This window comes from Ziziphus jujuba, chromosome 5 (genome assembly GCF_031755915.1).
Source record: "Ziziphus jujuba cultivar Dongzao chromosome 5, ASM3175591v1".
Classification (NCBI taxonomy): domain Eukaryota; kingdom Viridiplantae; phylum Streptophyta; class Magnoliopsida; order Rosales; family Rhamnaceae; genus Ziziphus; species Ziziphus jujuba.
Genome location: NC_083383.1, coordinates 2,470,104 through 2,484,227, shown reverse-complemented (window position 1 = coordinate 2,484,227; position 14,124 = coordinate 2,470,104). Strand labels below are relative to the sequence as shown.

General features: G+C 33.8%; 2 protein-coding genes across 2 annotated transcripts; one reads left to right on the top strand and one right to left on the bottom strand.

Moving 5' to 3' along the window:
• The first annotated feature begins 5,723 nt into the window (after nucleotides 1-5,723).
• LOC107420880 (uncharacterized) lies at nucleotides 5,724-7,105 on the top strand. The gene has a single exon (XM_016029941.4). The coding sequence runs from the start codon at nucleotides 5,895-5,897 to the stop codon at nucleotides 6,915-6,917; it is 1,023 nt and encodes a 340-aa protein (XP_015885427.1). The 5' UTR covers nucleotides 5,724-5,894; the 3' UTR covers nucleotides 6,918-7,105.
• Nucleotides 7,106-8,506: 1,401 nt separating this feature from the next.
• LOC107420937 (probable dipeptidyl-peptidase 5) lies at nucleotides 8,507-13,678 on the bottom strand. Its single transcript, XM_016030029.4, has 19 exons — nucleotides 13,261-13,678; nucleotides 12,914-13,101; nucleotides 12,641-12,745; nucleotides 12,454-12,525; nucleotides 12,135-12,282; nucleotides 11,858-11,940; nucleotides 11,702-11,757; nucleotides 11,374-11,510; nucleotides 11,158-11,248; nucleotides 10,981-11,046; nucleotides 10,656-10,878; nucleotides 10,214-10,315; nucleotides 9,992-10,077; nucleotides 9,781-9,903; nucleotides 9,476-9,545; nucleotides 9,307-9,398; nucleotides 9,026-9,130; nucleotides 8,817-8,945; nucleotides 8,507-8,682 (listed from the first exon to the last, which is right to left on the bottom strand). The coding sequence occupies exons 1-18, from the start codon at nucleotides 13,605-13,607 to the stop codon at nucleotides 8,832-8,834; spliced, it is 2,208 nt and encodes a 735-aa protein (XP_015885515.3). The 5' UTR covers nucleotides 13,608-13,678; the 3' UTR covers nucleotides 8,507-8,682; nucleotides 8,817-8,831.
• Nucleotides 13,679-14,124: the final 446 nt, after the last annotated feature.

Below are 14,124 nucleotides of genomic sequence, written 5' to 3'. Positions count from 1 at the left end.
GCCTGGAGGAAGGAAATGTTTTCCTCCAGGCGGAAATTTTTTTCCTCCAGGCGGAAAAATTGTCCTTCAGGCTTTTCTCGTGTCGGAAAAAATGTTTCCTCCATCTGTTATGTTTTGTTGTATTTGATTTGCAGATAAATGGATTCAGATTACCAACGAAGGTTTTGGGACTCGGAGATATGGAGGGCAAAGGTTAATTGTAGATCGAACTTCTAGAAAGCCGTGTCGGATATTAAGTTCAAACTGACTCCAGCCCAAATAAAGAAGTTTGAGGATAGCTCCACCGAGGATAGCCCAAAGACAAACATTATATAAGATGAAGATGGAATTAACAAAAAATGTAGTGACATTTAAAATCAATAACCATTTTAAATAAAAATAAAATTGATATATGTTTGTTTTTATTTTCAAAATCGTTTGGACATTTCATAAAATGATATGTAAACTAAAGATTGAAAATCAATTCCAGAAAGCATCTGTGTGCATTATCAAAAATTCTCACAACAAATATTTCTCCATTTTTAAATGTGGTTGCACGTAGTCGCCATTTACAAGTATTTTCCAAGCATACAACCTCATACCGTTGTGTAGTTGATCGTGTCACCTTGAACTCCTTATTTTCTCGCATGCAATAGATACTCAGTTTATTCTGTAGGTCACGTTTGTTGCGAAATAATTGTCCAACTACTATGCTCTCACAGCCAGTGAACTTTGACGAAAATATGGCCATAGAACCACTTCTGTTGCTCGATGATATGTGGTCACTTGTAGCACGATGAACCCTAACATCATCAACTCCTTCATTGTTCATTTCAGGATGCATATCATTATCATTATCCGGCAACTCATGATCAAAATCTACATCATTATGACCAACATCATCCCCTGCTGCATTGTAATTCTCATCATGATCAATATGATGCAACTGCTCATACTCCTCGTCGTTAGGAAACCGTTCAGCATAGTCACCTCCAACATCAACTCCTTCGTGAATGTTAAATGATGTCCAGGCCCCCCCACGAATTTCCTGAGATGTAGCCTGAATTGGTTCAGTACCGGAAGCTTGTGGTAGACGACCGCCAATTGGAGGACAAGAAAAAGAATGAAGATTACTCCCACTATCCGAAGCAAATGCTGTTTGATGAACATTTCTACATACATGTTCAACTTTTGAAATCACCTCAACATACAATGGAGGCCGCATCATTGTCATCCCTCCATTCCTCACTTCTTGAAGAAAGCATTTCACATCCCTATCACATCGTATTTCTGTAGGATCCAACTTTTCTGCACATCGTCCATATATCCATTTTAGCTTTAGCAAATATTCATTTCGATCTATCTCAATAGAATTGAAAATCTCATCCTCTAACTCTGATTTTGTGCATCTCTTGCCGACGGAAACCATTACATTTTTACCATTTCGATATTCCCAATCACCACTATCATTTTGTACCAATGTTCCATTGTATAAAACCGCAATTACAATGTCATCATCTTCCATTTGACTACAAAATTAAATGAATAACGTTAAACTAAATCAATAAATATATAAAATTTTGAATAATATTAAACAAACATATTAATTGTATTAAAAAAGTTGATTCTGTTTTTTTTTTCGGGCCAAATATAGCTTTTTCCTACTGGCGGAAAACTGGCGGAAAATTGGCGGAAATTTGCGAAAACTGACAAACTGGAAGAAATTGGCGGAAATTCATCTTTTTCGCCAAATTTCCTCTGTTTTTACTGTTTTTCGCGATTTTTCAGTTTTACACAAAATTTCTCCCATTTTCAAACCATATGCCACCTAAAGTATCTTTAAAATCACATAGAACATCTCATAAATCAATTTCTTGCATACCCATATCAAATAAAAAGCTTAAAAAACTCTAAACTAATAAAACTTACAAGAAAAAATAGAAAAAGAAAAAACAAAAAAAACACATATTTCCTTACTTTCATCTAATAAGAAAAAAGATAAAATTTTTACCTGATTTTAGTTTGAGATATGAGAAAATACAAAAAAATGAGAGTGAGAGGCGATGAGATGCAAAGAGTTTAGAGAAACCCCACAAACAGTTTTGTATAAACCCCACCCCCACGAACGAACGGCTGTGTAGAAGAAAGGAAAGCTTTTGTGTAATTTTCAATTTTATCAAGGGTATTTTTGTCCTAAGATGGCTAGTTTTTTTTAAAAAAAAAAAATTTGCTATTTTTCTAAAATGGAGTTGTAAGGTGGCTATTTATGGGAAAAACCCCCAAAAATAACCATCACGTTTAATACGGCCCAATTCCTGGTGCATTTAGCCCAATCATATAAGTAAATCTGGGCCGAACATGTTTTTGTGCTGTGACCCGATTGATATTTTGGGCAAGCTACCTGGACGTCACCGCCTGCGAACTCGACCCAAAAAACCGCGTAGAAAGAATTCTATTTCTAATTTCTAATTGTAGGTATTATCTTCTTTTTTATTTTTTATTTTTATTTTTTGGCTCTTTAGCCTTTTTTTTTTAATAAATTGACGTCTGAAAGATGGGTAATAAAACAGAGTAATAATATATTGGTTTGATATCTAGAATATGGATAGTCAGAGTCTCCGTCGATCATGTTTTATATATTGGTTTTAGATGAATAAATAATAGTCTGTCTTATCTGTCGTGGAGGGAATAAACAAGGGAGATACTACATGAGGAAAACAACATCCAATTTCGTTTGCAAGTATGCTCCATCACTTTTCATTTTTCAACCGAAATTTATGTGATTGGAAAGTTCAACTTTCAATAATGGCTGTGGTGTTTTGTTCTTATCTGAACTCCGCCGGGTAATGTATTCATTATTATTATTATTGTTTTTTTTTTTTTTGAGGAAATATTCATAAAATAATTTACCTTGATTTTAAAATACGAATACAACATGTTGGGATTAGAGAAGTGGTTACATTTGAATAAGGAAGTATAAGAGGGTCAGGTTATGCGGTTTCAACTAATTAATTCTAGATACTTATTTCACCAAAAAAAAAAAAAAAAAAAAAACTAATTCTAAATACGTACTGCAAAGTTTTTTTTCTGATAGAAATCTCGTAATTAATTAAATCTAATTCTATCCATTGAAACCAAAACCTGCGTTTCATCACACAATGCATCATCTTTACCCTTGTGGATCACTTAATCCAATATTATAATATTGGGATTTTCTCTATATATATACAAAAGAAATAAATTAAATAATTTGATTTTTTTAATAAAAAATTAATTTGATTTAGTAGCTTTAATATAGAAAAGAAAGATAGACAAAATAGGAATCCTGTGTTCCTCTAAAATCCAGTAAAGTGGCTAAAGTTGTGTGACAAGTAGACGTGTGTTTTGCAATATGTTATAGAGTTAAATTTTTTTGCGGCCCCAAAAGTTGTTCAATTTTGGTAATATGTGAACTGCAAATATTCAAATTTACCCAAAAAAACATAATAATAATAAAGAATAATAAAGAAAGAAAAAGAAGATTTCATATGGTTCAACTACAACTTGCTAATCTAGAACTCATGAAACGGTCTAACCGCCCAAAAATTAACCACGTGTTTTGTAATCTGGATCGAGAAAAAAAAGTAAAAAAAATAATAATAATAAGAATATAGAATTTTTTTTTTTTTTTTGGTTGCTTTGAGTGCTTTACTAATATATATATATATATATATATACAGATTTAAATAAAGTTTTTAATATAAGATTTTTTTCTTTCAGCTTTTGAATTGGGTTAAATTTAAAATTTAAAATTATATTTATTAATTATTTAATTATTTTTTAAATAAAATTTTAATATTTCAATTAATTTATACTTAATTATTTTTTAAAAACTTTTAAATTCTAATCTTGATTTTATATATATATATATATATATATATATATATTTGTTCCAAATTCACAATTGGTTCAGATTGATCAGGATTCTTTTGCAAGAATACTTCGTAGAAGAAAAAAGAAAGCATACTATATACTAAGAAATATTTAGAGATTTTTTATTCTATATGCATATACACACCATGAAATAGTTTTTTTTTTTTTTTTTTTTGGCCTGGATCATTTTTAAATGTTTTTAAATCCAAAAAGTTTTAAGTCCAAAAAATATATTAATGTTTTAAACTCTAAAAATTTTAATTCCGAAAACAAAAATATATAAATGTTCACTTTTATGATAGAATTGGAATTAATTTCCTTGTCCGGCTCCAAATCCCCATCGCCATATAATTTCACATTCTAGTAATTTTTTAGAATTGGTTTTAGATGTGAAAGATTCCCCAGTGTTCAACCAATCCTTTTAAATGAAGAACTCGTCAACTAGTCGAAAATTAAAATTTACGCGCATGTCTGCAGCTATCAATATGGGATCAATAAAAACATATAAAATTTCAAAGAAATTAATTTGATATAATAATATTTTCCAGGTATGTTGCTTGATGGTTCAGTAAACCGGCATTATTGAAATAAAAATTAGTAAATTCTTATACAAATTCACATTGGTTGGGATTGATTTGGATTTTCTTAGCCTTCTAGAAGGAAAAAAATATACAGAATATTACGAAATATACATATTGATGCAAAAATTATATTTTCTAAAAAGTTTAACTGCCAAAATCTTTAGATGTTTTAGAGTTTTAAAAAGTTTAAACTCCAAAACATCTTAAAGGTATGTAAATTCTGAAAATATTTTGGTTTATAATCGATATAGATTTAAAAAAAAAAAAAAAAAAAAAAGAAAATCCCCAAACTTTGATTTCTAACATGAAGAAATTCATTAGCAGACATTTATTGAGTTATCATCCAACAAAAATGTTAAAAACATTAATTTCTTCATTTAATCAGAGCATAAAAGAATAAATCGATATGAAACAAATATATACTTTTTTTTTTTTTTTTATGTCTTATAGATATGAAATATAGCCGACTTATTGTCTAAACTTTAAAATAATCATAATAAATAATAATTTAAGAACAAAATGTCATACAGGTGAAGTTGAGCCATCCTTGTATGTAACCACATCACTCCAATTTTTTTGGCTGTCACCTAAAAGTTATATGCTTAGGTGTAGCCCTTAATTATTCAAAATAGTTGAGGATTTTTAACCTTGAATTTTACTTCTTCCTCATCTCTTAAAAAACGAGAAAAAATGAAATTTATAATTTCTAATACACGTTTCCCATGTTTCTCAAGCTCTCCACATGGCAACATCCTATTTGTTGCATTTTAGATACGAAAGTAAAGCAATGTTCACATCATCCTTTTAATCATTTCTTTGGTTGGTATTTTTACCCGCATTCCAAACTCAAAGCTATTATTGTTGACCGACAAAAAGGCTCCGTTGACTGCATGCTTATATTCACCTCAGAGCCTTGGTGATGAAGCCATTGCTGAACCAATCGATTAGTCTCTACACTTTGTTTATTTTGTTTTATTATTATTTTTTTTAACCTTTTAACATTTTAATGGTTTCATCATTTATGACGTCCACGTCTACCAGCTTGCACTTCAAGGAAAATACATTCTTGTATTGACCAGCTGAAAACATTAGAATAAAAAAAAAAAAAAAAAAAGGGGAAATGATTAAACCATTGGCATGTGAAATATACATGGCACAAAATCGCCAAAAACAAAAAAAATTAATAATAATAATAGAAAGTGACAATTATAAGCTATAAAAGTAGTAGAAGGCGGCTCCGATCCTAGCTATGACTTAAGTGGTCAACAATCTCTACCCGTCTTTTTAACTTTTTGTTATTTCTCTCCTCCTTCCTCCTAAATCCAAAAACTCCTTCCCCTTTATATTCACCTTTTTCGATCTGTCTGATTCCCCAACCAGATTTCCCACAAAAGGAAAACCCCCGCCACCATCACCACCGAGATGGAGATTGTCATACCAACGCAATCCATGGATTTCGACTTCAACAGTTCGCCTCACTCCTCTGCTCCTTCAACTCCCAAACGCTTCGGCGAGTACTTTTTCAGCGCACCAACAAGTCCTTCTCGCGCGTCTGAGTTTTACAAAGAGTTCGAGCAATTCTCCATTTCCATCAACGATGCCTATGGTGGTAGTACCGCTGGATCTCCATCTCCTTCTCTGCCTAAGAAAGCAGATCATGAGGACGACTTTGCCTTTGATTTCAGTGAGGAATTGGAGAGAGCTTCTCTTTCTGCAGATGAACTTTTCGACGGCGGCAAAATTCGGCCTATGGAGCCTCCTCCTCCTCGCCGGCAAATCCCTAATTTCCCTAAATTGCCGATTACTCAAGGCAAGAAGATTATCCGCAAAGCTCTCTCACCCAAACGGAGAGGGGATTCTGATGAGAAAAGTCAAAACGCTAGAGGAAGAGATAGAACTCCGGCACTATCATCCTCTAATTCTGGTCGTAGAGCGACGAGATCGCTTTCTCCTTTGAGGGTTTCTCAGTATCCATGGGAAGAAGAACAACAAAATATACAACAAAACAACGACAACAACAAGAAGCAGTTGGTGCAATTGTCTTTGGTTTCAAAAGAATCGCTCTCTTCTTCTGCTTCCGCTGCATCCAAGAGTTCGAGAAAATGGAGATTGAGAGATTTTCTGTTGTTTCGTAGCGCATCAGAAGGAAGAGCGACGGATAAAGATCCATTCAGAAAATACTCGACTTCTTTTAAGAAAAATGAAGACCTTAAAAACTCCAGCTTTCGGTCTACGGAGAGCTTTGGATCATCGTCAACATCGAGTTCAAGGCGGAGAGGACCGGTTTCAGCCCACGAGCTGCACTACAACATGAAGAGAGCGGCCGCGGAGGATTTGAAGAAGAAGACCTATTTGCCGTACAAGCAAAGCATTCTCGGTCGATTATCTTTCAGTCCTGCTGTTAATGCTATTGCCAATGGTTTTGGGTCCCTTACTCGTGCATAAATAATCACCAAGTGATTGCGAAGAAATTTTTTATATTTTTATTTTTATTTTTTTTGTAAAGTTTTTAAGTTTATTTGTTCTTAAAAGTCTAGACTACCATGGAAAGGACCTAGATTTTGGTTGATGGTGGTGAGCTTTTCCGAGTCCCCTTCATTCTACTCTATAACAAACATACATGATTACATGAATTCTTTCTTTGTTTTATTGATAAATTGTACGTTTATAGAAACATTTTGGAAGCATATACTATTACTACATCACAAATTGCCTGTATGATCCTCTCCATTATTTTGCTAAAATATTTCTAGCATCAATTATTGTCGGCAATCATAAGTTAACGTTCTTAAAAAGTTAAAAGTGGAACCATCATCCTCTGAATCCTCAAATGAAAAACTGAAATAAAGTACAAGTGCTAACTTTTAAATTTTTCCAATGGCCACCGTTTTGCCTCTATAATGCTAAAAAACTGTTTTCTGGTTTTAGTACAAAATATAATCTTCCACCATACTCCTTTAAGCGTAAATTTTCTATTTCTTTGAATCATATAAATTCTTTTAGTACATATGCAGTTTGATGCATGAGTATAGTTTTAACCGTACAACATTTAAGCGTGGTCAATTAAATTTATCGTTTTAGTTTTTTTTTTTTTTTTTCATCTTTTTTGGAGTTAAATATATGTAGTTTCAGTAGAGTTACCAAAGAGCGTATTCCATGACATCATTTACAAAATAAATTTAAAAAAAAATGCGGATTACGCAAATAAAAATACTAATAATAATAAAAACAGGGAAAAGTTAGACCCCAAATCCGTTGTCCATAGTTGACTTTGTCTATGCATAATCCGGAATGAAGTTCAACAATCTAGAAAGTCAAATGAGCGGTGGAATATAGATAGGGATGAGGCATCCAACCAGACTATATAATAATGTTACATTTCCATGGCCATTTTGTGCTAATAGAAAATAATGGGGACGGTACATTAAAAATTTTGTCAACTTTCCAGAAGCAAGCAGGAACAAACAACAACCAGGAAGATAACTTTCAGCATATATATATATATATATATATATATATAACCACTAGAAGATATCTGCTACGCGACAACGCCACGTAGCTCACTCTGATGACAATTTTGTATCCACTTAAAATCAATACTATGTTAAATACGTCACAACAAACGCCAATCCAAAAGACCAAGCAACCCTCCACACCGAACGGAGAAGGAAATAAATAAATAAATAAATAATAAAATTAAAAAAACGAGGAGAATGGAAATTTATGAGCAATCGGTGAGACCTTATGATCTTAAACTAAATTAATCTTATCAACTAAACGATCAATGCCAAATACCCTGCATAATAGTTGACTCGCAAATTTTTATTTTCCTTTTTGTTAAGTATAATTTACAAGTCAATATCAAAACCAGAAATTTAAAAATCACAAGAAAATGGAGCTTGAGATTGAAATGAAACACGCGTGAAATGAATATAGGAAGGATAGAGTGACGTAAAACACATCCCTATCCCGACGTAATGGCAAATAATAGACCAGGAACTATATAATATGGATCTGCCTATGACAAAGAAAAAGGTAGCAACTCATGATTTATTGTCATAGCATACGAATGAGAGCCCGTTTCAGATTTTCAAAATAACAAGGTATTAAACGAGATAAGGCATTACACAAGTGTAGCGATTCTATTGGTGTCCAAGAACTTCAGTGTCATTTTAAAGTTCTCCAACAAGGGAGCAGCTAGACAAAGTTCCTGAAGAGAAGCAAAAATTAGTTGCTCTCATTAGATGGCATCCGAATCTCTTAAAATCAAGTAAACTTAATACCTACATGCTTAAATCATATACTGCTATAGAATGCATTAACTACCCTAAATCAGATACCTACCTCCATGTGAAATCCTCAGTCAAAGTTATCGATTTTGATTGGAGTAATGTCATCTGCGACCTTGAAGTTCCCGACTAATCGTGCAAAGAAAACCATTTGTTGTTCCAGTGTGAACTTTATGTTTTCAGCCTGCTTATAATTAATTCCAGATCAATACTAGCTTTTTCTATCACAAATATCAAGGGACGCACAAAATAAATAGTACGTACTTTGCGGAAACCATGTTGTTCTCCTTCATACTCAACAAGAGCAACAGGCAAGCCCTTTTCCTTCACTGCCTGGTATATTTTCCGAGCTTGATCAGGGGGTACAACCTGCAAAACTAGGTTAGATACTGTTTCAAATATAACTTTGAAAATCATAAATGATAAATTTCACGATGAGATTATCAACATGTCTTGCTTCGGGTTGCTTCCAGTAATATCTTTCTGCCTTGAAAAAAAAAAAAAAAAAAATTACACAGGAAAAGGAAATAGTAATAATTGCCTACCTTATCCTCCAATCCTTGAAATAGAATAATGGGACAAGAAAATTTATCAACAGAGTTTATCGGCGACCTCTCAAAAAAATCCTTTTTGCTACCTGCAACCAGTTCACCTCTGTTAATGGACTCACTAAAAATTAACAAACCGATTCGTCAATGCAGTCATCTATCTTACCAACAAGATTATCAATATAGTGAGATTCAAATTTGTGAGTCTCCGCTGCCAACATTTTTAAGTCGGCTACCTGTTCATTGAGAAATTTAAGACATAAACCAGTCAACTTTTTATGAACTTGCCATGCAACTTTTATCTGTACTCCAAACACGAAAAGATAATATTTAGAAATTTCTTTTAAGAACAATTATGGCATAATTGTGAACTGTTAGCCGTTCAACTTACTATTCCAGTATTATAATCCATAACAGAGAGATCACAAGATAGACACAGAATCAAAAACCAAATAAAGGTCAGGCACTCACACCATACAAGGAAGCACCAGCCTTGAATGTGTCTCTGAATGCAAGAGCTGCTAAGGTCGTGTATCCACCAGCAGAGCCCCCAGTAATACATAGTCGTTTTGCATCTACCTTTCCAGACTCCACCTATATAACAAAATTTATGTCTCCATGGTTTAAACAGTGTTCAAAAAGAAAACTGATGGCATCTAACAAGAATATAGAAAATAGATACCAAAAATTTAGCACAACTGCAACAGTCATTGACATCCACAATTCCCCATTGCCCCAGAAGCCGTTCTCGATATTCTCTGCCATAACCTGGAAATCCATCACATAAGATCTTATGCGAAGAAGAAATTGAAATGCACTTCTCTAGTTGGTCAAACTGTAACGTTTAGATCCTATAGTGATGAAGTGAACCTAATAATTATAATTAAGGTTGTTGAGATCTAACCTGTGCTGCCGCCATAATTAACATCAACAAAAGCCCAGCCCCGACTGGTCCAATATTGAATGCTTAAATTCAATATTCCACGTGTTTCAGCTGTTGGCCCTCCTGCATGAATTGAAGAAAACCACAAAACATGGGAACTAATGTCACAAACATGCATATGAAACCAAAAAACAACCTATGTAAGCTTCCTCATGCACCAACCAAGGTATGCAGTACACCAAATTTTCTAATTCCCAGGTCTAAGTCTCTTAAAATTGAAAACAAAGGATAGCATAGTTATAATTTCAACCTAATGGTTCACCAGTTCCAAGGACCATTTCTAAATGCAGATAAATTCATTACATTCATAGTTCTGGTCAAAGAGAAATGGCCTAACACTGGCATACATGCTTCATTCTATGAATGGCAAAATGCAATTTTGAATTGTCAAAATATAACATACCATGGCTTTTCAATAACAGTGGAGGCTTCTCTTCTTCATTTGCTTGGTAAATGGGATTAGTTGGTGGATAAAAGTATGCATATGCTGTTTGACCAGGAACTTCAGTTGGGAATTCAATTAACTCAGGTAAACTAAAATACGACTTGTATTTTAAACAATCAGGTGAAGACGACCAAATAATCTTGAATTCAACTGCTTTTGATTTATAGGAATCTAAAGTAACCTGTTGAGACAGAAAACAAAAGTATGGAGTGTGAAAAGACATAAGAACGTATAATCTATTTAATTTCGTAAACAATACCACTTTGCAAGTGTGCATCATCACCTTAGCAACAGATGATGGGTGAATTGCTGATGCTCCTTCCACATATAAGCAATGGTCTGTTGAGGTCTGAAAAGGAAGGTGAAGAAATTTAGGAAGTCCTTCAAAATGCATATCAATCTAACAAATGTATTTCACAGAAAGTTACTACGTTAGGGAGGATAAGGTTCTTGACTGTACAATATTATCAATGACAGTGAACGGAATATCAAGAACTGATAAGGTGCTCTGAACATCATCCACAATTACAAGATAGGACCTCCCTTTCTGTCTGCATGCCAAATCCAAAACTTAAAAATTTAAACTAAAATAGATAAATTAGGTAATCATAAACTATGTGTGAAGACAAGATAAATATATAAATCTAGCATGCAAAACTTGTACATTCAGAATCACCTGTAGCTGCAAGCAACTAAATTTTTTCCTTCGTGGCTCTGGATTATTTCATATGAATTTATACCAAAAACCCACAAAGGTCTAGAAAACTCCGCATCCAAGGAATACAATGACAACACTTTATTGTCAGATTCAACCTGCAACAAAACAAAAGGGAAACTAAAAGTCATAATATAACAAATACATATTGATGCCAAATAAGTAATTTCAGATAGGTACATGTTCTAGAACATTATGCACCAAAGTCCTCTCTCATAGAAGCATTGCACTTTTTACAATAAATAACATTCAAGTTATCACTTTAGGGTCATCAAGGTATGAAATTTACCCATTTATAGAGATTCCAAAACCCACATTTTCTATCAGTTATGAAAAACAGTTCCCCTGCACAAATTCAACAGCAAAAGGAATTAAAGCAGGAAATAAAATGAGGCAACAATACTTCCAAACTTTATCCTGACAAAATGTAAATTTAATAAAGTACCACTAGAGGACCACTTGGGTTCAGTTGGCGACTCCACAACAGTAGGATCAGATCCAGCAATGCAGATGCGCTTGTAGATCTCTCTGCAAGACAGAGTGGAGACAGTTACTTCTATTAAGTGAGAGAAAAAAAGCCTTTGGGATGTCACCATAATTAAGTAACCAAGATTACCAACGAGAGAAGTGAAGTGGGATAATAAGCTGCGCATAGATTTCCATGAGAAGGGATGTGCATATATACCGTTAAAGAAACAAAGGGCAAAATTAAATGTGCTTACCCTTTATCAGAAATATAGCCAACCCAGAGTTCTGCTTTATCCCATGGCATGTTCGGGTGGCTCCATTCAATCCATGCTATTCTTTCTCCTTTGGGGTCCAGACGAGGGAAGGCATAGAAGTCTTTTCCACCAATTAGTACTTCCGGTTCTAAATGTCACCCAGCAAATGAACATTATTCTTTTAAAAATGCAAAAACTTAAGAGGAGAGGGGGGAATAACAAAACAAACAAACCAACAAACAAATATAACAATGTAAAACTTAACACCATTTTAAACACTATGGAACCTACAAATTTTTTCTCGCCGAAAAATGCTTACCCTGAATATTCTCGTTGCCCAGCCTCACTGTTACAACCGCTGTTGTTGCATTTATGCTGCTTTCACGACGATCTACATGTACCATAAGCGGATGTGTTAAGAGAGATCACGAGTGCAAACATCTGATAAGAATGTAACACCCAAGCACAAATAAGCTCAGAAAAAAAAAAAAAAAATTTATATATACCTTCTCGGACAGTAATATAACGACCAAAGCGCGTATCAAAAACTCCATCGGCGTAACTCACTACTGGCCCACCATAATCTGGAGTGAGTGGTACGGGAGAATAATCTGCTTCGCACCCACAATACATAACATCAGCTGCTTCTTTTAATTAATATTTCAGAATTGATTCGCATTTATATTTAAGAAAACATCAAAATTTTAAGGCATATAACAGGGATTATGCAAAAGTATCACAAAGCTCAGCATGAGAAACAACCACAATCTAATTCAGACCTTTGGAATTTATAAGCTGCTTGTAAAGTCTCTGGTCCTTATAGTTGGAGAAAATAACAGTATCCTCATGAACGCTGAAATCACCCCCTCCGTACTCCTGAGCCAGTGTCCGTACGCCAAAGTCCTTGGGCGTAATATCAACAGGTTCGTCTCCTGGTTTCTCCGGTTCTTTTACAAGAACAGCTCGTCTGAAAGCAGTTTAATAATTAAATTGACTGAAAAATCGGGAAAAAAAAAAAACACAAAGATCCAATTTCCTCGGAGCTTAATGGATTAGGGTTTTAAGCAAATGAAAATGAAGCAATTTATCACATACATAAAAGCGATAAAGACACATAGGTACTGACCCTGATTCAGAGGGACGCGATTCAAGCCAAATAAGTCGGCCATGGGAATCAACGGCAGTACCACCGAGACGCTTGGATGCACCACAGACAACATCGGCGGTGATTGGGGACTTCCAAGAGCCATAAGGAGCTGCAATTTGGTCTTGCTTCGCCTCGACTTCTGGATGCGACGACGATGATGAAGAAGACATTATCTTATAATACTTCTTCTGCTGCTTTCGGGTCGGCAATTGCCCGAGAATTCCTCTGCGGATACGCCCGAAGAAGAGAGTACCAAAAGATGAGGAAGTAGACAAGGGAGCGGAGAAACGAGTGAGAGTGTGTCCAGCAATGGCCGAGAGACCCATTTGACCGTAATTTCCTTTTATATTATTTAAGGGACATGGAAATAAAGAGCAGTGGGTGACTGTACCAATCCTAGGTTATTAATTGTCGTACTGAAGCACGACCGCCATGTATCATGCCACACAATCATAATTCGTTGCATTTTTCTTTTTTATCGTTACAACAGCCTTTTGGGGGGTACCAACTTAAGTATTTCATTTCACAATATTTAAAGGGAAATTTCATTTTTCCCTCCCTTTCGAAAATTATCATTTATTATTATTTCTTTATAAATTATTAAAAAACTAACCTATAAGCTTTTATCATTTTTTATCAGTTAAATTTAAGGTTAAAATTATATTTCTATAAGATTATTCAATTATAAAATATATTTTTTTAATATTTAATTATTAAAATTAATTGATAAAAAATTTAAAAATACGTATGTTTTGATATACACATATATATATATATATATATTTATATATATGAGTCTGTTAAAATTAATTAATAAATTTTAACAGTAAAAAAAAAATCAAT